The sequence below is a fragment of the Bos mutus genome, chromosome 3 (assembly GCF_027580195.1).
Source record: "Bos mutus isolate GX-2022 chromosome 3, NWIPB_WYAK_1.1, whole genome shotgun sequence".
NCBI lineage: Eukaryota > Metazoa > Chordata > Mammalia > Artiodactyla > Bovidae > Bos > Bos mutus.
The window spans coordinates 110,537,496-110,562,499 of NC_091619.1; the positions used below are offsets into that span (position 1 = coordinate 110,537,496).

General features: G+C 49.5%; 1 protein-coding gene across 1 annotated transcript; it reads left to right on the plus strand.

The window, feature by feature from the left end:
* The first annotated feature begins 1,047 nt into the window (after positions 1-1,047).
* Positions 1,048-3,559, plus strand: NEU2 (neuraminidase 2). The gene is made up of 2 exons (XM_070365371.1): positions 1,048-1,248; positions 2,621-3,559. Exons 1-2 carry the CDS (start codon positions 1,048-1,050, stop codon positions 3,557-3,559), a joined length of 1,140 nt encoding a protein of 379 aa, XP_070221472.1.
* The last annotated feature ends 21,445 nt before the right edge of the window (positions 3,560-25,004 follow it).

The window sequence follows — 25,004 nt, forward strand, 5'->3', positions numbered from 1 at the left end:
TCCTAATATGTTTATTTGTTGACTTTTTATTTCTGCCTTCATGGCATGTGGGATCTTAGTTCCCTGACCAGGGATCGAACCTGTGCCCCGCATAGTGGAATCATGGAATCTTAGCCACTAGACCACCAGGGAAGACCCCTGAAATGCTTGTTTTTAAGTTTCATTTTCTTGTCACTGTGGAGGATCCCTTGAGCCTGAATGAGCTGTCAGGGGCCTCTCTGTTCCATTCCCAATGCCCTGCCCCATCCCCAGGGTCGGAGTCCACATGGAGGGGCAACTGGGCCTCAGCCTCAGCAACCTGGAGAGGAGAACCTTAAGAATCAAGGCTTCCCCCCACCCCCTTGGGCTTCCCTGGTGGCTCGGATGGTCAAGAATCTGCTTGCAATGCAGGAGAACTGGATTCTATCCCTGGGTCAGGGAGATCCCTTGAAGAAGGGACTGGCTACCCACCCCAGTATTCTTGCCTGGAGAATTCCATGCACAGAGGAGCTTGCTGGGCTACAGTCCACAGTGTTGCAAAGAGCTGGACACGACTAAGCCACTAAGACTTTCACTTTCCACACCCTCTCCCGCCCCTCCTTTTTTTCAAAGACAACTTTCTGGGGCTCTGGATTTATCTAAAGCTCACATATGTCAGTTTTTGGCGGCTGGACAGTTGCAGAATGCCACTCAGCCCTCCTCCCATCCCACCAGAGGTTCAGCGTTTGATTAAGAATATGCTGGATCTGGCAAAAGTAGTTGCAGGTTATCACAAATCTGTCATAAGGAGGTAAAAATACAGCACAAAATACACTTTTCCAAGTAGTCGTTCCTAACATCTCATGGACAGAGGTGCTGCCAGACTCCATGGGAGGAGATGAGAGTGAGGGAACAGGGGCTTGGTGGGTAATAATGGGGGATAAACCCTGTGTGGGAGGGGGACAGGCCCCCAGCATGGTTGGCTGGCTCGAGGGGTGAGCTGCACCTGCCTGGGAGGGCAGCTCTGGCGCATCTCAGGACCGGACTGCCAGGGACTCATCTTCACTTCCTGTGTGCCCTTCCAGCGCCATGGCATCCTGCCCCGTCCTGCAGAGGGAGAGGGTATTCCAGTCGGGAGCCCACGTCTACAGGATCCCGGCTCTGCTCTACCTGCCTCAGCAGAAGACCCTGCTGGCCTTTGTGGAAGAGCGGACGAGCAAGAAGGACGAGCATGCCAAGCTCATAGTCCTGCGCAGGGGAAGCTACAGCGCGTCCACCCGCCAGGTCCAGGTAAGGCCAGACAGGAGTACTGCCGCTCTGCTGGGCATACAGGGGCCAGCCCATGCTTAGGTGGCTGAGGTCTGGGGGCCAGAGGGCTCAAGGACCCATCAGGGATGGACACAGAAGGTATCCCCCAGTGATCGCCCGGATCTCACATGGGTTCATTCAGAACAAGTTCGGCTGGCCTGGCAGCATCTGCTTTGGTACAAGTCAGTCAGGGAAACTGGTTTTGGAAAGATTCCCCTACATCCTTGAGCTGCTGAGGGAAGACCAGCTCAGCATCACCTGCCTGGGGGACAGTTCATCCTCTGAGTAAAATTAACCTGGGGTGGGTGGTTGGGGCAATTGCTTGGGTCCTGAAGTTCCAGCATGTAGATAAGTAATTTTGATGAAGATCCCCAAGGCTGGCTTATCAGATATGAAGGATTTAATATTGTTAGTATCTTAACTGTGTGGTCATTGTTCCTTGTAGTTGCTTAGAGCATGGGTTTGAAGCAGAGGGACCTGGGTTCATGTCCCAGTTCCATGGCTAACCAGAAGTACGGCCTTGGGAGGCTCATCTACCTTACCTTAAACTTCTCAGTCTGCAGATGGAGGGTGGAGGTAGTACTACCTGTGCCCCAGGAGTGAGAGGTTAGGGTTAGATAAGACCATGGGTGTTAGACCCTTGGCACATGTCTGCCCTTAGACTCACTCACTGGGGGATGGTTATTAAGTAATAGGAGCTTCCATGCTAGTGGTAAAGAACCTGCCTGCCAGTGCAGGAGACATAAGGGATGCCAGTTTGATCCCTGGGTTAGGAAGATCGCCTGGAGGAGGGCATGGCTACCCACTCCAGTGTTCTTGCTTTAATGAACAGGGATAGACAGCAAAGCAGCAGCATCTATGACAGAGACTCGGGGACTATGGAAGCTCACTGAGTCCTAGGGTCATGGTGCTACCCCCAGCAGACTGCATTAATTGAGTATGATGTATAAAAGATGGGAGGTGATTGTCACGCTCGGTCTCACCCTGGCAGACCGTTGGTTATTCCTAAGGCTTTGATTTTCAAGAAGGGGAAGCTGGATGGAGCTGTTAAGTTGAAGGATCCAGGATGGAGCTGGGCAGGGCTGGTGCCCGAAGCATCTTTGTCTTGAGGTCTAGCACGTCATGGGTGCCCTGGATGGGTGCTGGAGGGATTGGGTGGGGTTGGGCCATCTTGCAGGGAGTGAGGCGGAGCCCTGGCTCGCACTCTGGGAAGTGTTGTGAGGGTGAGTGAACGCTAGACCAAGAGTTCTCCTCCATGACCCCTCATGCTAACTCGCCCGCCCCCAGAGTGCCCCCCTTGCCACGGTAACTGGCCCTCTCCGGGCTGTGCTTCTCCTCCTCTCCTCTCCCGCAGTGGCACTCACAGGAGGCAGTTTCCCAAGCCCAGCTGGAGGGCCACCGGTCCATGAACCCAAGCCCCCTGTATGACGAGGCCACAGGCACCGTTTTCCTCTTCTTCATCGCCATCCCTGGGCAGGTGTCAGAGCATCACCAGCTTCAGACCAGGGTCAACGTGACCCGGCTGTGCCAGGTCACCAGCCCAGACCACGGCAAGTCCTGGAGCCCTCCCACCGACCTCACCGACTCCGTCATTGCCTCAGCCCACAAGGACTGGGCCACGTTCGCGGTGGGCCCCGGGCACTGCCTGCAGCTGAGCAATCCGACGCGGACCCTGGTGGTGCCAGCTTACGCTTACCGTAGCCACTGCTCCCTGAAGGCGCCTTCCCCCTCTGCCTTCTGCTTGGTCAGCCACGACCATGGGCGCTCGTGGGCGAGAGGGAGCTTCGTGGCCCAGGGCACACTGGAGTGCCAGGTGGCCGAAGTCAGGGATGGGCAACAGAGGGTGGTGTATCTGAATTCGAGGAGCCCCCTCCGAGCCAGGGTCCAGGCCCAGAGCGCCAACAACGGCCTAGATTTCAAGGAGACTCAGCAGGTGAAGAAGCTGGTGGAGCCCCCCCACGGCTGCCAAGGGAGCATCGTCAGCTTCCCCAGCCCCCACGCAGGCTCCGAACCCCTGGACTGGTGGCTGCTCTACACCCACCCGACTGACCCGCGGCAGAGATCCAACCTGGGCGTGTACCTCAACCGGTGGCCCCCCGCGCCCACAACCTGGTCGGAGCCCACCCTACTGGCCCCTGGCAGCTGCGCTTACTCAGACCTGCAGAGCATGGGCACCGGCCCTGACGGGTCACCCCAGTTTGGGTGTCTGTATGAATCGGATGATTACAAGGAGATTGTCTTTGTCATGTTCACCCTGCAGCAAGCCTTCCCAGCTGCGTTTTTGCTGCAGTGAGCAGCAAGCCCGCTGGGTGCTGCCCACGAGGGCTTTGCCCACCAAGGGGCTTGTGGTTCTCTTCTGCCCAGGCCCTTCTGGCCTGGGGAGGCCGCCTCTTGCTTCCCTCTGTTGGACGTGTGATCAAAAGGGTGCCTAGTGTGTGTCTGCCGCTGGGCTCCTTTCCTCCTCTGTTGTCTCAGCCTCCCCAGAGGATTCTATTTTCAGCCCAGCAACTGAAGGAACCTGGCTTCTTGGGGGCCCTGGGGACAGCCTGCAGGTTTGCTGCAGGTCTTCATGAATTATCTAGTCCAGCCCATTTCTCCTTAGCTCCTCACGTTCCTGGGCACAGGCTGGGACAGAGATGCAAATTAGCAGAGACGTGTGTGCACATTTGTGTGTCTGCGTGTGTCTCTCTGTGTGTTCTCAATGCTTTAGAGCAGGGACCGTGAGCACAGCTTTGCAAGGAGGTTAGGCAGGGTCTAGGAAAAGTAAGCTGGCTTATATTTTTGTGTAAGTTTCCCAGGGCTGCTATAAAAAAGTACCACCAACTTAGTGGCTTAAAACAACAGAAAATCACTCTCTCACAGTTTCCGAGGCTAAAAGCCACAAATCAAGGTGTCCACAGGGCTGTGCTCCCCCCAAGGGAGGATGGGGCACATCCTTCCCTGTCTCGTCCAGAAGCCCAGGCCTCCCTTGGCTCGTGGGTGCATCACTTTCGGGTCTGCCTCCATCTTCCCATAGCCCTCACCTCCTTCCTCTCTGCTTTCTCTTCTGTATCTTTTAAGGACACTTAGGGCCCACCTGGACAATCCAGGATGACCCTTCACTTAACTATATCTGCAAAGACTCTTTTCCAAATAATGTCACATTTACAGCTATGTTTTTCCAGTAGTCATGTACGGATGTGAGAGCTGGACCATAAAGAAGGCTGGGCACTGAAAAACTGATGCTTTCAAATTGTGGTGTTGGAGAAGACTCTTGAGAGTCCCTGGGACTGCAAGGAGATCAAACCAGTCAGTCCTAAAGGAAATCAACCCTGAATATTCATTGGAAGGACTTATGCTGAAGCTTTAATACTTTGGCCACCTGATGGGAAGAGCCAACTCATTGGAAAAGACCCTGATACTGCAAAAGATTTAGGGCAGGAGGAGAAGGGGGTGGCAGAGGATGAGATGGTTGGATGGCATCATCGACTCAATGTACATGATTTTGAGCAACTCTGGGAGATAGTGGAGGACAGAGAAGCCTGGCATGCTGCAGTCCATGAGATCACAAAGAGTCGGATACAACTTAGTGACTAAAACCCCAACAACAAAAACCCCAATACAAAAAGTTTAAGAAAAAATCGCTCTCTTAAACGCTCTCCTTTCACAGAGGTCATGCAGTTGCATGCTAAGTGCTTTACTCGGGTCTGACACGAGTCTGAGCAAACTCCAGGAGATGGTGAAGGACAGGGGAGGCCTGGCGTGCTGCAGTTCATGGGGCTGCAAAGAGTCGGACGTGACTCTGCGACTGATTGACAGCACAACAGTAAAGAATGAACAGCTACACACAATAGTGTGGGTGATTTTCAGACACTGTGTTGAGTGAAAGAAGACCTGGCTCAAAAGAGTACACACTTTGTGATTTTATTTATATGAAATTCAAGAACAGACTAAACCAATCTTCCAAATAAATCAGGAGTGGCCAGCTCTGTGAAGGAGAGCTGTTCACTAAAAATGGGCTAGAAGGAGACTGCTGGGCGCTGGAGACCTTCTCTTGCTTGGTCTAGTGCTGGTGAGGTGAGTGGTTCCATGTGTTAAAAAGAATTAGCTGCGAGCACAAGGCAAGGTTTGTGCACCTCACTCCATATATGTTATACCTCAATAATAAAATAAACACTGAACTGAATAGTAGATTTTTTAGTTAAACCTCTGCATCGATATATTGCGTTGGGTTGTAAAACTTTGGAAGTGAATATTTTTAATTAAAAATTTGGGGGGGGACTGAATATTATTAATGAACTTTTGGGGGAAATAATTTTAGATTTACAGAAAAGTTACAAAGATAGTACAGAGTGTTCCAGAACACCCCACACCCAGTCTCCCCTAATATTATCATCTTATGTAACTGTGGTACATTTGTCAAAACGAAGAGGCTTCGCTGGTACATTACTATTAACTAAACTCTGGACTTCATTCAGATTTCTCTAGTTTTTCCACCAATGTCCTTTTTCTGTTCTGGGATCCAATCCAGGATACATTCAGTGAAACTGAATTTTTCCTGTAATTTGTGTCCTTAGACACACACACACACGTGAATGTGTGCCTGCTAAGTCACTTCAGTCGTGTCCAACTCTTTGCGACTTTATGGACTGTAGCCAGCCAGGCTCCTTTGTCCATGGGATTCTCCAGGCAAGAATACTGGAGTGAATTGCCATGCCTTCCTCCAGGGGATCTTCCTGACCCAGGGATCAAACCCACATCTCTTATGTCTCCTGCATTGGCCGGCAAGTTCTTTTCCACTAGCACTTCCTGAGAAGCCCACACACACACACACACACACTCCTTCCAGCAGGCCCCTCCCCTCCTCCTGACTTCCTCTAAAAAATGAAAGTCGCTCAGACTCTTTGCGACCCCATGGATGGCATAGTCCATGGAATTCTCCAGGCCAGAATACTGGAGTGGGTAGCCTTCCCCTTCTCCAGCAGATCTTCTCAACCCAGGAATCGAACTGGGGTCTCCTGTATCACAGGCAGATGCTTTACTAAGTGAGCTATCAGGGAAGCCCACTTGACAAACAAGTGAACAAACAAATCAACTGGGGTGGATATGTTAGAAGCAGTTCAGACTCTGAAGCCTGGGGAAGGGGGCCCTTAATTCAATTACACAGCACCCCACCCCAGGCTGTGCCACATGGGGGGCGGGGACCTTGGCCAGTTGTGAGCCCACTGCCGCTGCCTGGGAGACCTGGGGGCTGGTGCAGCATGTGTGTGTGTTTGCACTCTTGTGCATGTCCACTGTACACCCACTGCCTGGCCTGAGCTGCTGGGGCAGCCCTGTTCAGTGTTCCACTGGGTGACCCCATAAGCAGGGCCCAGACACAGCAGGGAACAGGGGAGCCTGGCCTCTGCCATACCCACCTCAGCACGGGCAGGGAGACCTGGGGCTCCAGGCTCGGAAGCCCCCTTGGCCCTGGGTCAACTCAGAGCTGCTACCATGCACCTCAGCTCCATCTGTCCACATGCCCCTTTTAGCCGTCTGTTCGGACGGACTTCCCTGGTGGCTCAGCTGGTAAAGAATCCACCTGCAATGTGGGAGACCTGGGTTCCATCCCTGGGTTGGCAAGATCCCCTAGAGAAGGGAAAGGCTACCCACTCCAGTATTCTGGCCTGGAGAATTCCATGGACTATATAGTCCATGGGGTCGCAAAGAGTCAGACATGACTGAGCGACTTACACTTTCACTTTCACTTTCTGGTGTGGCCTTTCCACCTGTGATGGTCATGGGAGCCTTTCCACATCTATGTCCTGGCTTCCAGCAACAGCAACCGAGGCCTGGGCTCCTGGGGCCTGGGGACCAGCTCTGGGACTACTGAGAAAGGGATTCTGGGGCTGGGGAGTGGATGTGGCTGCTGGCATACCTGCCCTTGTGACAAGGCTAGTATCATAGGCTGAATAATGACCCCTAAAAATGTCTGCCACCTGGTCGCTAGAACCTGTGACTGTGGCTTTACGTGGCTACAGGGACTTTGCAGATGGGGTTAAGTTGGGGATCTTGAGACAGGAAGGTCATCCTAGGTGAGCCAGGGGTTGGAGAATGTAGATGTGATGACATGGGTCTATAGCACAGGGAGGCAGGGGGAGGGCTGACTACAGACAGAGAGGATGTAATGCTGAAAGTCCACGTTGTACTGCTGGCTTTGAAGCTGCGAGAAGCTGCAAGCCACGGGGGGCAAGCAGTGTAGCTCTGGGGGCTGTAGAAGCAAGGAAGGACCCTGGAGGGGGCCTGGCCATGCCCCTACCTTGACGTTAGCCTGCAAAACTGTTCTAGGCTTGTGCCCTTCAGAACTAGAGGAGAACGGCTTGCGTGCATGCTCAGTCGTGTCCGACTCTTTGTGACCCCATGGACTATAGCCCACCAGGCTCCTCTGTCCATGGGATTCTCCAGGCAAGAATACTGGAGTGGGCTGCCATTTCCTTTCCTGGGGGATCTTCCTGACCCAGGGATCGAACCCACATCACCCAAATCTCCTGCACTGGCAGGCAGATTCTTTACCACTGAGCCACCTGGGAATCCTAGAGGGGAATAAGCGTGTATAGTTTTAAGCCACCAAGTGGGTGGGGGTTTGTTACAGTGACAATAAGAAGCCAACACGACCCTGCTCTTCTTGCCTCAGCAGCTGAGAAGAGGGACCAGGGGTGGTGAGGGGACGGGTTGCTTCTGCACTCAGCTCTGAGCGTGACAAGTGCATCCCAGGACACCTCAAGGTCACAGCGCCCCCCAAACATACAGAAAGTGAGAAGCTAGGAAAGGGACAATTTCTGTTGTGTTTGCTGTTGTTGTTCAGTCCCTAAGTCACTCCTTGCGACCCCGTGGACTGCAGCACGCCAGGCTTCCCTGTCCTTCATCATCTCCCGCAGTTTGCTCAAACTCATGTCCATTGAGTCGGTGAAGCCATCCGACCATCTCGTCCTCTGCCACATTTCTGTCGTGTCCTCATGTAATTCCTCTCTTTGGCCCATCCTGACATGTGACGACTCAAGAGAGGAGAAAGGGGAGTGTTGACGTCTAGCTTCCCTGTTGTCACAACCTTTCCTGCGACAAGAGAATCCCCCCATCTATCCCAGGGAACCCAGGCCTTCCTGATCTGAAAGGACTCCATCTTCCAAACCCTCAGGAGAGGGCAGATAGACTATGCTACCATGGCAAACTTCTAGTCCCACCAGTCGGCCTAAGGGACCTGGGCCATGTCCTAAGAGTTAGTGTCTGTGGGCAAGGAGTTACTGCCCAGGACCCTTCCTGACCTATTAAATGTGGAATTGGCTGTAGCCTTCCAGGCTCCTTTTCCCCTGGGATTCTCCAGGCAAGAATACTGGAGTGAGTTGCCATTTCCTTCTCCAGGGGAATCTTCCCGACCCAGGGATCGAACCCGCATCTCTTACATCTCCTGCACTGGCAGGCAGGTTCTTTACCACTGGCACCATGTGGGAAGCCTATGTTGAATGTACCCGTATCCTGAGAATCCTTAGCCCCACCCGGGTCCTTCTATTCTTGGTCAAATAGGATCGATGGAGCCCCTCTACACCCTGCACCATCTCTACAGCCCCGCCTCTCTGATGGGAGTAGCCTCCCTGAGGGGGCAGAGCCCACCAGATACCTATTGTCCAGAGACCAGAGCTCAGAAAGACAATCAGAGCCTAGGAGTCAGCACTCTTGTCCCTATTAGAACCCCTGGGACAGGGTCATCATTTCCAAAATGTCCCCGTTTATTCCCCCTCTTTGTTCTGGAAGTTCTGGGGTTTATTTGGTGGCTTAGTCAATAAAGAATCTGCCTGCAATGCAGGAGACCTGGGTTCAATTCCTGGGTTGGGAAAATCTCCTGGAGAAGGGAATGGCTACCCACTCCGGTATTCTTACCTGGAGAATTCCACGGACAGAGGAGCCTGGTGGGCTACAGTCCATGAGGTCTGCAAGAGTCGGACATGACTGAATGATTGAACTGTCTTTGTTCTGCCCAAACAGCTGCTAGCTCACGGGAACTGATTGAAGAGCTGAGAACCACAAGCCGTGGTCTCTCCTGTGACCACACGCAGTGCGGACACTTTGCAGAATGGGTCCCCTAAGGACCCAGGAGTGGATCATGGTCAGTGACATGGCCACGGCCCCCTTTCCCACACCACCCACTCCAGGTGCCAAGAGTTGGTTTGCTTCCCTGGGATGGCTAAGGCCGCTGTTACACAGCGGAGTGTTTTTTAGTGTCAGCCATGGAGTAGATGGTGTTCTGGGAGCTGGGGATTCCCTGTGACAAGACAGAGCCCCTGTCCTCAAGAAACCTGAACCTTGTGGGAGGAAGTGGATGATAAACACGTAAGCAACTTAGAGCGAATTGCAACTCTGTCCAGGTTCGCGATAAAGAGAATGTAAATGTGGTCAGAGCTTCCCTGATGGCTCAGTGGTAAAGAGCTCACCAGCCAATGCAGGAGACATGGGTTCAATCCCTGGGTCAGGAAGAGCAGCTGGAGATGGAAATGGCAACCCACTCCAGTGTTCTTGCCTGGGACATCCCATGAACAGAGGAGCTTGGTGGGCTACTATCCATAGGGTCATCAAAAAGTCAGACATGACTTAGCAACTAAATAACAAGAAGATAAGAGGAGGTGACAGTTGAATGGAGGCCCTGGAGAAACAACAACAAGCTTTGTTCCCCTCAAGGAGGTATAGCCGTGGACCCAGCACCTCACCAGCGTCCAACTGGCAGCTGGCCCCCAGGACCTCAGTCTCTCTGGCCTTTCCCTGGTGTTGCCTTTGGGGTCCACATCATGGGTTTCCATCTGCCATGTATATAGAGCAGAGGTTCCCATGATGTGGTCCCCAGAGAAAAAGCATCACCTGTAAAGCCGAGAGAAATGCAAACCCTTAGGTCCTGCTGAATCTGATAGACCTTCTGAATCTGAAACTCTGGGGGCGGCCGGGAGGGCTGAGCAAGCTGGCTTTTAACAAGCCCTCCAGATGATTCAGACATGTGCGGAAGTTTGACAACTTGAAGAAACCCTGGAATAAAACCCAACCTGCTCAGTACTTTGTTCAAGATGCAGGAAGATCCTCTCGGTTCTGCAACCTCCCTTGCCACCCTGGTGGTCTTCCTGATACAAACAACCCTGGTGGGATTTAAGGCCTGGCCCCCAGATGAGGGTGGTTGATGATGGGAAAGAAAGGTTGGCAAAGCTCCTCCTTACTCTGGCTTCCACTCTGCCTTCAGAGGAGAAGGTATGGCCAGGCACACCTGTCTAACTTGGTCACAATGATCAGAAAAGGATGTTCTTTGGGCCTGGAAGGAAGGTCCATGGGATCTCCATGAACCTTCCTCAGGGTCAGCAGGTGTGCAGCCCACTCATGTGCTGCTAGCCTCTTAAACTGTGCCCTCCCCTGTCAGCTGTGGCCCACCCCACCCTGGCTCAACCAACGCCCTTCCTCTGTCGCAAATCCTGAGCTACACCTCTGGGCACTTGGCAGGTAAGTCTGGTCCCTCCTTGGCCATTCTATAGCTTAAGTATACATTCCTAGTTAGCATAACCTAACAGAAAGGTTGACAGTGAGTTTTTGCTGGATTCTAAAGCCATGAAGCTACTTAGAGAGCTTCTGCAGCCTTTGTGCGCATAGGCTGTCCATCTGGGCGGCCCTCCTGCCCTTGACCAGTCTACCACCGGCCTCTGTTCCTTTAACACACACGCATGCCAGGTACACAAAATCACGGGACACGAGTGCAGTGAAGTCGGCCACTGGACAGCCTGTCCATGACAGTGGACGCTGTCTGAAATTTGTGAAGACCAAAAACGAAATTGCTGTGAGAGTCATCTTTTAGTGCGGTCCACCATGGCCACGGCAGAATCTGCCTCCTCCCTAAAAGTTTTAATCATGCCAAAGCCACACACACAGGCACACACACCTGTGCACACACACATACACCCATGCACACATGCCAAAGCCACACACACAGGCACACACAGCTGTGCACACACACATACACCCATGCACACACAATGCACCCATACACACATACCCACGCACCCATGTATGCACACCCATGTGTGCACACACACAATCCGTGCACACACAATGCACCCAGGCACACATGCACACACATGCACCTGTGCACACACTTGTACACACACACATGCACCTGTGCACAGACACACCCATGCATGCACACATCCACGCACACCTGTGCACACACACATGCACCCATGCACAGTCACACACATGCACCCATGCACAGATGCACAAGCACACACGCACGCACCCATGCATGGTCACACATGCACCCGTGTGTGCGCGCACACATACACACACGCGAACATATACCTGTACACACACATGCACCTGTGCACACACATCCGTGCACACACATGTACCCGTGCACATGCACCCATACACGCACACCCCTACACACATGTACACGCACATGTACCCATGCACACACACACACGTGTACATACTCATGCACCCATATGCAGACACTCATACAGTTTCCTCTCCTCTCCTCTCCTCTCCTCCCCCAGGGACCATGGTGACTTCCTCAAGACCACACAGCCAGCCACTTGGAGACAGGGTCAGTGCAGCAATTGGGTTTTCTGAGCCCAAACCAACGTTCGCACATCTGTTCTGAGTTGTCTCCTTCATCTCTTCCTGAACATCCAAGAAGTTCAAAGAGATTCATGCATGTGGGTTCTGGGATGTGGAGTTCTGCTTGGTCCATCTCCAGAGTCTGTATCCTTAACTCTGGGCACCGTGATGCCTTCCCGGGCATTCCCTCCTAACCTCACCAGAGTGGGTGGAGAGGGAGCTGGATGTCAGCCCCGGTGTTCGGACTTGCCAGCCTGGTGTGCCTGAGAAGGTGGCGATTCATGAAGAGCCAGGAGGAGCCAGAGAGCTCACGGCTCAAGGCTCCTGTGCTGCGTCATGAGAGTTCAGGCCACACTGCCACCCACGTCTCATCCCCACCCGCATCTCATCCCCACCATGTGCAGACAAAAGGAAAGACTCCAATATTGAAATGTGATGCTTAAATCATGCTGCTCCAAGTAGAAGTGAGAAAGCTGACTGTACTTTTGGCAAGGTGTTGCTTTTTCAAATTCCATTTCTGTACTCTTTCTAGGGGAGGGTTTCAGAGTAATAGGTGCCAAATATTTCGAAGTACAAAGAAGCAAAAAAAGAAAGAAAACACCCATAATCCCACTAACCAGAGGCACATTTTCTTCTGGGTTTTCATCTGTGAACTTTTCTCTCTTCCTCAAAATTGAGAATATGCTGCACAATGAATCATGCTTTTTACCTCCACTTGAGGTTATATCATAAGCATTTCCTCCACACCATTTTCTTGCAAAAGATAAGACATCAAGAGATGCACCTCAAATTATTTAACTATCCCTTGAATATAAGAAATTGAAGTTACTTACATTTTTTTTTCTGTTATAAATACACTGAGATGAAAACCTTTGTGAGTACCTTTTAGTCCTTATCTGTGGTTATTTCTGTAAATTGAATCCCCTGAAAAGAATTACTGAGTCAAAGATGAGCAGTTGAATTTTCTTGAAATGTGTAGTTCGTAAATGGAAGGCCCACTTCCCCATTATGGTTTAAAATGCCCTGAAATAGCTTTCTGCTTTTATACTTTAACACAGCTAAACTCCAAGAAAAGATGATTGTCATACATTTGTCCTTTAATTCATAAATCATTGTCCCTGCTTTCTCTCTGATGTGGTTTATAACCTGGTTAAAGACCAGAGGTAGACACTGGTGGCACAGCGGTTAAAAAAAAAAAAAAAAGGTCTGTGTGCAATAGAGAAGACGCAGGAGACCTGGGTTTGATCCCTGGGTGGGGAAGATCCCCTGGAGTAGGAAATGGCAACCCAGTCAGTATTCTTGCCTGGAAAATTCCATGGACAGAGGAGCACGGCAGGCTACAGTCCATGGGGTCACAAAGAGTAGGACATCAAGGCTATGGTTTTTCCAGTGGTCATGTATGAATGTGAGAGTTGGACTGTGAAGAAAGCTGAGCACTGAAGAATTGATGCTTTTGAACTGTGGTGTTGGAGAAGACTCTTGAGAGTCCCTTGGCTTCAAGGAGATCCAACCAATCCATCCTAAAGGAGATCAGTCCTGGGTGTTCATTGGAAGGACTGATGTTGAAGCTGAAACTCCAATACTTTGGCCACCTGATGCGAAGAGCTGACTCATTTGAAAAGACCCTGATGCTGGGAAAGATTGAAGGTGGGAGGAGAAGGGGACAACAGAGGATGAGATGGTAGGATGGCATCACGGACTCAATGGACAGGGGTTTGGGTAGACTCCGGGAGTTGGTGATGGACAGGGAGGCCTGGCGTGCTGCGATTCATGGGGTCTCAAAGAGTTGGACACGACAGAGCGACTGAACTGAATTGGAGTTACTGAGCACATAATACATCTAGAATCGTTGTGGCTCAGCTGGTAAAGAATCCACCTGCAATACGGGAGACCTGGGTTTGATCCCTGGGTTGGGAAGATCCCCTGGAGAAGGGAAAGGCTACCCATTCCAGTATTCCAGCCTGAAAAATTCCATGGACTGTATAGTCCATGGGGTTGCAAAGAGTTATACACAACTGAGTGACTTTCATTTTTCTAGAATCAAAAAGGTCAAAAGGGCCCTGAATATTACCTGTTCGAACTTTGTTCACAATTAGAACAGAGATGGGGAGATGAGTGACTGCTCAGAGTTGCACAGGCCAGGCCTGGACTGTATCAGGCCCCTGCAGGTACCCTACCCTCACTCCTGCCCTGGACCGGAAGTTCAAGCATCCCAGCAAAAAAAACGTGGCCTCCTGACCACGGTCACCTCCTTTCCTTTTCCTCCATTCCATCAGACCCTCTCTTCCACCCAAGGAGGCTCTGGGTCAGAGGGCGTTCAGCTAAGCCTTGTCATCCGACTCACATTCCATCCATGTGTGGAGCATTTTCCCTCTTTCTAGACCTTTCAGGGTGACATTCTGAGTGTGGTTTTATAACTTCAGGGCCACTGATGTTCAGTGAGAACCTAACTTTCAGTGTGCTAAATGCTTTGCTTTTTTCTTTAATCCATCAAGATACTCATTGTGCATGCTCATTGTGTGTTAGGCACTGAGCTGAGGGTATAAGAAAAAAATGAACATCTATGGGGGATTTCCCTGGTGGCCCAGTCATTAAGACTTTGCCTTCCAGTGCAGGGGATGCGGCTTCAAATCCTGGTCAGGGAGCTCAGAGCCCACATGACTTGAGGCCAAAAAACCAAAACACAAAACAGAAGTGATTCTGTAACAAATTCAATAAAAGGCTTTAAATCGGTACACATCAAAAAATCTTTACAAAAATGAATGCCTATTGAGGCCTGACTATGCAGCAGGCATCATCCCAGACCCTTTGCAGGCATTTACTAGTTCAGTCCTTCCAACCACACTATGGGGCAGGTCACTATTATCACCCCCATTTTACAGAGGAAGAAACTGAGGCAGAGCAGAACTAAGCGTCTTAACTATGATTTTATTACAAGGTGGGAAGTGGCTGAGCCAGAAGGTGAGATCTCTTAGTCTGCCCTTTTCCTCCCTGACTGGGGAGGAGTGAGGTGCTGGGCATGTCACAGCACAGTATAGGGTGGGAACTTCAGGGCGGCAGAGGCCTTGTACCCTAGGGTCTGGGGCAGCATCTAGGCACAGGGTGGGCTCTCAGTCAATGTCTGTTAAGTGAAGGATGAAGGGATGAATGGACATATGTGAGGATCTGATGTGGTCACAGCAGAGCTGGAGTGAGCATGGGAGAGGGTCAAAAAGACCAGTAAAGGTAGGCGAGGTGTGGACCTTGAAGGGCTTGGTATAAGCTGCCAGGGAGCTTGAGTTCCATCCAGCGTTAGAGGATCAGTGTAGGTCATGTTCGTAGTAAAGAACTCGCCTGCCAATGCAGGAGACATAAGAGATGTGGGTTTGATCTCTGGGTCTGAAAGATCCCCTGGAGGAGGGCATGGCAGCCCACTCCAGTAAGATCCTCCACTCTTGCCTGGAGGATCCCATGGACAGAGAAGCCTGGCGGACTGCAGTCCCTAGGGTCGCACAGAGTTGAACACGACTAAAGCGACTTAGCACGCACGATTGGGGAATTTCACCTGGAGGAAGGGCAGGCTCAGATTTGCATTTTAGAGAGCCCTGGTAGAAATGTGGAGGACAGAGCGAGAGGTGTGGATGGGCTGGTCAGGAGCCTGAAGGAAGATGGGCTGGAGAAGGTCCTCCTGAAAATTCAGGGGGCAAACCACACAAGAGTGGAGTGAAACCAGCTGCATCGAAGGGAGTGGATCCCAGAGGGCTCCATCAGTGATCTAGCAGATGTGGGTGGGGATGAAGATGCCATTCAGACTCTGGCTTGGGAGACTGGGTAACCCAGATAGGCGATGCATGTGGAAGAGCAGGTTTATGATGTACAGATGGAAAACTCAGATGAGGTGGGGCTCACGTGTCCATTGGATATGCACAAAGGCAGCCGGAAGCATGGGTGGGAGCCCAGGAAGGAGGTCAGGGTGGGAAGTGCAGTTTTGGAAGCTGTTATGTGGGGTAACACCCTGAGCACATGGGACAGACAGAGAGAAGTTCAAAAACACAAGCTGGAGAAATGCCAGGGTTTTAGAGGGTAGAGACGAGATGGGATGGTCAGAGAGGAAGATGGGAAACTGGACAAGAAGCCCAAAGCACTGCAAGGAGGCAGGAGAGGCCTCCAGGGTCACATGCTGTGACAAGGACTCAAGAACAGAAAGTCCATAGAGATCCGGATGAGAAGCTTTCAACAGGAGGTGATGAAATGTGACAATGAGTGAGGACAAATCATTCCCCAAAGTCATCAGTCAGTCAGTCAGTTCAGTCACTCAGTCACTGGGACCCCACAGACTGCAGCACGCCAGGCTTCCCTCTCCATCGCCCACTCCCGGAGCCTATTCAAACATGTCCATCGCATCGGTGATGCCATCCAACCATCTCATCCTCTGTCGTCCCCTTCTCTTCCTGCCCTCAATCTTTTCCAGCATCAGGGTTTTTCAAATGAGTCGGTTCTTTGCATCAGGCCAGTGGCCAAAGTCATCAGGTAATGGGAAAAAGATAAAGCAGGCAAGGAGGAGGCAAGTGGGTGCCTAGTTCTCGGTCGTGGCTGCCCATGGGCCAAGCCAGAGGATGTGTGTACCCCAGCAGAGACATGTCTATTTAATTGGCCTGGGGTGGAGCCTTTCAAATGTGGTTTTTTAAAGATGGAAAAACACTGAACTAGCTTATGGGGGAAGGGGAGGAGTAAGATTCGGGAGAGGAGAATATCCAGGAGGGTCAGGGTGGTTTGGGAGCTGTCCCAGAAGGTGACAAGGGGAACCCTGAAGAAATATGAGAGGACCATGGGGCTAGAGGGTGACATGAATGCATTCATGAGTGGTCTGGGAGACCCAGACAGAAAAATGAGGGTTTTTTTTTTTTTTTTTGTAATGAGCTGCTCTGAAGAGTGTGGAGAGGTGAAATAGGTAAGCAAGAAGAACCATAAAAATACAGGTTTTGGTAGGCCAGCCAATAAGGAAAACAGAACTGATGTCTGGAAAACCCTGGCCACCATGCTGGTTGGAGCTGTGGGTTTGTTCGGTGCTAAGCTGCCTGGAATGGGTGAATTTAACTCAGATGACCATTATATCTACTACTGCAGGCAGGAATCCCTTAGAAGAAATGGAGTAGCCATCATGGTCAACAAAAGAGTCCAAAATGCAGTACTTGGATGCAATCTCAAAAATGATTCAATATCACAGTAATCCAAGTCTATGCCCCAACCAGCAATGCTGAAGAAGCTGAAGTTGAATGGTTCTATGAAGACCTACAAGACCTTTTAGAACTAACACCCAAAAAGATGTCCTTTTCATTATAGGGGACTGGAATGCAAAAGTAGGAAGTCAAGAAACACCTGGGGTAACAGGCAAATTTGGCCTTGGAATACAGAATGAAGCAGGGCAAAACTAACAGAGTTTTGCCAAGAAAATGCACTGGTCATAACAAACACCCTCTTCCAACAACACAAGAGAAGACTCTACACATGGACATCACCAAATGGTCAACACGAAATCAGATTGATTATATTCTTTGCAGCCAAAGATGGAGAAGCTCTATACAGTCAGCAAAAACAAGACCAGGAGCTGACTGTGGCTCAGATCATGAACTCCTTATTGCCAAATTCAGACTGAAATTGAAGAAAGTAGGAAAACCACTAGACCATTCAGGTTTGACCTAAATCAAATCCCTTATGATTATACAGTGGAAGTGAGAAATAGATTTAAGGGCCTAGATATGATAGATAGAGTGCCTGATGAACTATGGAATGAGGTTCGTGACATTGTACAGGAGACAGGGGTCAAGACCATCCCCATGGAAAAGAAATGCAAAAAACAAAATGGCTGTCTGGGGAGGCCTTACAAATAGCTGTGAAAAGAAGAGAAGCGAAAAGCAAAGGAGAAAAGGAAAGATATAAACATCTGAATGCAGAGTTCCAAAGAATAGCAAGAAGAGACTAGAAAGCCTTCTTCAGCGATCAATGCAAAGAAATAGAGAAAAACAACAGAATGGGAAAGACTAGGATCTCTTCAAGAAAATCAGAGATCCAAAAGGAACATTTCATGCAAAAGATGGGGCTCGATAAAGGACAGAAATGGTATGGACCTAACAGAAGCAGAAGATATTAAGAAGAGATGGCAAGAATACACACAAGAACTGTACAAAAAAGATCTTCACGACCCAGATAATCACAATGGTGTGATCACTGACCTAGAGCCAGACATCCTGGAATGTGAAGTCAAATGGGCCTTAGAAAGCATCACTATGAACAAAGCTAGTGGAGGTCATGGAATTCCAGTTGAGCTATTTCAAATCCTGAAAGAGGATGCTGTGAAAGTGCTGCACTCAATATGCCAGCAAATTTGGAAAACTCAGCGGTGGCCACAGGACTGGAAAAGGTCGGTTTCATTCCAATCCCTAAGAAAGGCAATGCCAAAGAATGCTCAAACTACTGCACAATTGCACTCATCTCACACGCTAGTAAAGTAATGCTCAAAATTCTCCAAGCCAGGCTTCAGCAATACGTGAACCGTGAACTTCCAGATGTTCAGGCTGGTTTTAGAAAAGGCAGAGGAACCAGAGATCAAATTGCCAACATCTGCTGGATCATCAAAAAAGCAAGAGAGTTCCAGAAAAACATCTATTTCTGCTTTATTGACTATGCCAAAGCCTTTGACTATGTGGATCACAATAAACTGTGGAAAATTCTGAAGGAGATAGGAATACAGACCACCTGACCTGCCTCTTGAGAAGTTTGTATGCAGGTCAGAAAGCAACAGTTAGAAATGGACATGGAACAACAGACTGGTTCCAAATAGGAAAAGGAGTATGTCAAAGCTGTATATTGTCACCCTGCTTATTTAACTTATATGCAGAGTACATCATGAGAAACACTGGGCTGGAGGAAGCACAAGCTGGAATCAAGATTGCTGGGAGAAATATCAATAACCTCACCATCCATGTGTGGAGCATTTTCCCTCTTTCTAGACCTTTCAGGTGACATTCTGAGTGTGGTTTTATAACTCAGGGCCACTGATGTTCAGTGAGAACCTAACTTTCAGTGTGCTAAATGCTTTGCTTTTTTCTTTAATCCATCAAGATACTCATTGTGCATGCTCATTGTGTGTTAGGCACTGAGCTGAGGGTATAAGAAAAAAATGAACATCTATGGGGGATTTCCCTGGTGGCCCAGTCATTAAGACTTTGCCTTCCAGTGCAGGGGATGCGGCTTCAAATCCTGGTCAGGGAGCTCAGAGCCCACATGACTTGAGGCCAAAAAACCAAAACACAAAACAGAAGTGATTCTGTAACAAATTCAATAAAAGGCTTTAAATCGGTACACATCAAAAAATCTTTACAAAAATGAATGCCTATTGAGGCCTGACTATGCAGCAGGCATCATCCCAGACCCTTTGCAGGCATTTACTAGTTCAGTCCTTCCAACCACACTATGGGGCAGGTCACTATTATCACCCCCATTTTACAGAGGAAGAAACTGAGGCAGAGCAGAACTAAGCGTCTTAACTATGATTTTATTACAAGGTGGGAAGTGGCTGAGCCAGAAGGTGAGATCTCTTAGTCTGCCCTTTTCCTCCCTGACTGGGGAGGAGTGAGGTGCTGGGCATGTCACAGCACAGTATAGGGTGGGAACTTCAGGGCGGCAGAGGCCTTGTACCCTAGGGTCTGGGGCAGCATCTAGGCACAGGGTGGGCTCTCAGTCAATGTCTGTTAAGTGAAGGATGAAGGGATGAATGGACATATGTGAGGATCTGATGTGGTCACAGCAGAGCTGGAGTGAGCATGGGAGAGGGTCAAAAAGACCAGTAAAGGTAGGCGAGGTGTGGACCTTGAAGGGCTTGGTATAAGCTGCCAGGGAGCTTGAGTTCCATCCAGCGTTAGAGGATCAGTGTAGGTCATGTTCGTAGTAGTAAAGAACTCGCCTGCCAATGCAGGGAGACATAAGAGATGTGGGTTTGATCTCTGGGTCTGAAAGATCCCCTGGAGGAGGGCATGGCAGCCCACTCCAGTAAGATCCTCCACTCTTGCCTGGAGGATCCCATGGACAGAGAAGCCTGGCGGACTGCAGTCCCTAGGGTCGCACAGAGTTGAACACGACTAAAGCGACTTAGCACGCACGATTGGGGAATTTCACCTGGAGGAAGGGCAGGCTCAGATTTGCATTTTAGAGAGCCCTGGTAGAAATGTGGAGGACAGAGCGAGAGGTGTGGATGGGCTGGTCAGGAGCCTGAAGGAAGATGGGCTGGAGAAGGTCCTCCTGAAAATTCAGGGGGCAAACCACACAAGAGTGGAGTGAAACCAGCTGCATCGAAGGGAGTGGATCCCAGAGGGCTCCATCAGTGATCTAGCAGATGTGGGTGGGGATGAAGATGCCATTCAGACTCTGGCTTGGGAGACTGGGTAACCCAGATAGGCGATGCATGTGGAAGAGCAGGTTTATGATGTACAGATGGAAAACTCAGATGAGGTGGGGCTCACGTGTCCATTGGATATGCACAAAGGCAGCCGGAAGCATGGGTGGGAGCCAGGAAGGAGGTCAGGTGGGAAGTGCAGTTTTGGAAGCTGTTATGTGGGGTAACACCCTGAGCACATGGGACAGACAGAGAGAAGTTCAAAAACACAAGCTGGAGAAATGCCAGGGTTTTAGAGGGTAGAGACGAGATGGGATGGTCAGAGAGGAAGATGGGAAACTGGACAAGAAGCCCAAAGCACTGCAAGGAGGCAGGAGAGGCCTCCAGGGTCACATGCTGTGACAAGGACTCAAGAACAGAAAGTCCATAGAGATCCGGATGAGAAGCTTTCAACAGGAGGTGATGAAATGTGACAATGAGTGAGGACAAATCATTCCCCAAAGTCATCAGTCAGTCAGTCAGTTCAGTCACTCAGTCACTGGGACCCCACAGACTGCAGCACGCCAGGCTTCCCTCTCCATCGCCCACTCCCGGAGCCTATTCAAACATGTCCATCGCATCGGTGATGCCATCCAACCATCTCATCCTCTGTCGTCCCCTTCTCTTCCTGCCCTCAATCTTTTCCAGCATCAGGGTTTTTTCAAATGAGTCGGTTCTTTGCATCAGGCCAGTGGCCAAAGTCATCAGGTAATGGGAAAAAGATAAAGCAGGCAAGGAGGAGGCAAGTGGGTGCCTAGTTCTCGGTCGTGGCTGCCCATGGGCCAAGCCAGAGGATGTGTGTACCCCAGCAGAGACATGTCTATTTAATTGGCCTGGGGTGGAGCCTTTCAAATGTGGTTTTTTAAAGATGGAAAAACACTGAACTAGCTTATGGGGGAGGGGGAGGAGTAAGATTCGGGGAGAGGAGAATATCCAGGAGGGTCAGGGTGGTTTGGGAGCTGTCCCAGAAGGTGACAAGGGAACCCTGAAGAAATATGAGAGGACCATGGGGCTAGAGGGTGACATGAATGCATTCATGAGTGGTCTGGGAGACCCAGACAGAAAAATGAGGGTTGTTTTTTTTTTTTTTTTTTTGTAATGAGCTGCTCTGAAGAGTGTGGAGAGGTGAAATAGGTAAGCAAGAAGAACCATAAAAATACAGGTTTTGGTAGGCCAGCCAATAAGGAAAACAGAACTGATGTCTGGAAAACCCTGGCCACCATGCTGGTTGGAGCTGTGGGTTTGTTCGGTGCTAAGCTGCCTGGAATGGGTGAATTTAACTCAGATGACCATTATATCTACTACTGCAGGCAGGAATCCCTTAGAAGAAATGGAGTAGCCATCATGGTCAACAAAAGAGTCCAAAATGCAGTACTTGGATGCAATCTCAAAAATGACAGAATGATCTCTGTTCATTTCCAAGGCAAACCATTCAATATCACAGTAATCCAAGTCTATGCCCCAACCAGCAATGCTGAAGAAGCTGAAGTTGAATGGTTCTATGAAGATCTACAAGACCTTTTAGAACTAACACCCAAAAAAGATGTCCTTTTCATCATAGGGGACTGGAATGCAAAAGTAGGAAGTCAAGAAACACCTGGGGTAACAGGCAAATTTGGCCTTGGAATACAGAATGAAGCAGGGCAAAAACTAACAGAGTTTTGCCAAGAAAATGCACTGGTCATAACAAACACCCTCTTCCAACAACACAAGAGAAGACTCTACACATGGACATCACCAAATGGTCAACACCGAAATCAGATTGATTATATTCTTTGCAGCCAAAGATGGAGAAGCTCTATACAGTCAGCAAAAACAAGACCAGGAGCTGACTGTGGCTCAGATCATGAACTCCTTATTGCCAAATTCAGACTGAAATTGAAGAAAGTAGGGAAAACCACTAGACCATTCAGGTATGACCTAAATCAAATCCCTTATGATTATACAGTGGAAGTGAGAAATAGATTTAAGGGCCTAGATCTGATAGATAGAGTGCCTGATGAACTATGGAATGAGGTTCGTGACATTGTACAGGAGACAGGGATCAAGACCATCCCCATGGAAAAGAAATGCAAAAAAGCAAAATGGCTGTCTGAGGAGGCCTTACAAATAGCTGTGAAAAGAAGAGAAGCAAAAAGCAAAGGAGAAAAGGAAAGATATAAACATCTGAATGCAGAGTTCCAAAGAATAGCAAGAAGAGATAAGAAAGCCTTCTTCAGCGATCAATGCAAAGAAATAGAGGAAAACAACAGAATGGGAAAGACTAGGGATCTCTTCAAGAAAATCAGAGATACCAAAGGAACATTTCATGCAAAGATGGGCTCGATAAAGGACAGAAATGGTATGGACCTAACAGAAGCAGAAGATATTAAGAAGAGATGGCAAGAATACACACAAGAACTGTACAAAAAAGATCTTCACGACCCAGATAATCACAATGGTGTGATCACTGACCTAGAGCCAGACATCCTGGAATGTGAAGTCAAATGGGCCTTAGAAAGCATCACTATGAACAAAGCTAGTGGAGGTCATGGAATTCCAGTTGAGCTATTTCAAATCCTGAAAGAGGATGCTGTGAAAGTGCTGCACTCAATATGCCAGCAAATTTGGAAAACTCAGCGGTGGCCACAGGACTGGAAAAGGTCGGTTTCATTCCAATCCCTAAGAAAGGCAATGCCAAAGAATGCTCAAACTACTGCACAATTGCACTCATCTCACACGCTAGTAAAGTAATGCTCAAAATTCTCCAAGCCAGGCTTCAGCAATACGTGAACCGTGAACTTCCAGATGTTCAGGCTGGTTTTAGAAAAGGCAGAGGAACCAGAGATCAAATTGCCAACATCTGCTGGATCATCAAAAAAGCAAGAGAGTTCCAGAAAAACATCTATTTCTGCTTTATTGACTATGCCAAAGCCTTTGACTATGTGGATCACAATAAACTGTGGAAAATCCTGAAGGAGATAGGAATACCAGACCACCTGACCTGCCTCTTGAGAAGTTTGTATGCAGGTCAGAAAGCAACAGTTAGAAATGGACATGGAACAACAGACTGGTTCCAAATAGGAAAAGGAGTACGTCAAAGCTGTATATTGTCACCCTGCTTATTTAACTTATATGCAGAGTACATCATGAGAAACACTGGGCTGGAGGAAGCACAAGCTGGAATCAAGATTGCTGGGAGAAATATCAATAACCTCAGATATGCAGATGACACAACCCTTATGGCAGAAAGTGAAGAGGAACTAAAAAGCCTCTTGATGAAAGTGAAAGAGGAGAGTGAAAAAGTTGGCTTAAAGCTCAACATTCAGAAAATGAAGATCATGGCATCTGGTCCCATCACTTCATGGGAAATAGATGGGTAAACAGTGGAAACAGTGGCTGACTTTATTTTGGGGGGCTCCAAAATACTGCAGATGGTGACTGCAGCCATGAAATTAAAAGACACTTACTCCTTGGAAAAAAGTTATGTCCAATCTAGATAGCATATTGAAAAGCAGAGACATTACTTTGCCAACAAAGGTTCGTCTAGTCAAGGCTATGGTTTTTCCAGTGGTCATGTATGGATGTGAGAGTTGGACTATAAAGAAAGCTGAGTGCCGAAGAATTAATGCTTTTGAACTGTGGTGTTGGAGAAGACTCTTGAGAGTCCCTTGGACTGCAAGGAGATCCAACCAATCCATTCTGAAGGAGATCAGCCCTGGGATTTCTTTGGAAGGAATGATGCTAAAGCTTAAACTCCAATACTTTGGCCACCTCATGCGAAGAGTTGACTCATTGGAAAAGACTCTGATGCTGGGAGGGATTGAGGGCTGGAGGAGAAGGGGATGACAGAGGACGAGATGGCTGGATGGTATCACTGACTCGATGGACGTGAGTCTCAGTGAACTCCAGGAGTTGGTGATGGACAGGGAGGCCCGGCATACTGTGATTCATGGGGTCGCAAAGAGTCGGACACGACTGAGCGACTGAACTGAACTGCACTGAAGCTGCCTGGTAGGGGGACTTCTCTGATGAGGGTCAGTAACCCCAATAGGAGGTAGTCTGGCTGGAGGTTTTCAGGGAGGTATGGAAGGAGGAGAGGGGTGATGAGGTGACTGAAAGCCCCAAGGAGAGGAGTCTAGTGTGTGGATGCTGTGTGTGATAGGGCATGAGTGTGTGGACGTGGGGATGGGAAAAGGCAGGTTTGGGGCAAAGATTGGGGCTTATGAGAGATGGAAGGGAAGGAGAACTGGGTCTGAGAGGTGGAGCTAGGTTTATAGGTCAAGTTTTGGGTTGCAAACATTTCAGAGGTGGCAGCTACAATGGGCAGTTCAGTCAGTTCAGTTCCTCAGTCGTGTCCAACTCTGCGACCCCATGAATCGCAGCACGCCAGGGCTCCCTGTCCATCACCAACTCCCAGAGTCTACCCAAACCCATGTCCATTGAGTCAGTGATGCCATCCCACCATCTCATCCTCTGTCGTCCCCTTCTCCTCCTGCCCTCAATCTTTCCCAGCATCAGGGTCTTTTCAAATGAGTCAGCTCTTCGCATCAGGTGGCCAAAGTACTGGAGTTTCAGCTTCAATATCAGTCCTTCCAATGAACACCCTGGACCAATTTCCCTTAGGATGGACTGGTTAGATCTCCTTGCAGTCCAAGGGACTCTTAAGAGTCTTCTCCAGCACCACAGTTCAAAAGCATCAGTTCTTCGGTGCTCAGCTTTATAGTCCAACTCTCATATCCATACATGA

Excerpts from the sequence above, each read along its gene's own strand:
- NEU2 (XM_070365371.1), top strand. The coding sequence starts at position 1,048 with ATGGCATCCTGCCCCGTCCTGCAGAGGGAGAGGGTATTCCAGTCGGGA. Across the intron at positions 1,249-2,620 it reads CGTCCACCCGCCAGGTCCAG|TGGCACTCACAGGAGGCAGT; the intron begins GTAAGGCCAGAC and ends CCTCTCCCGCAG.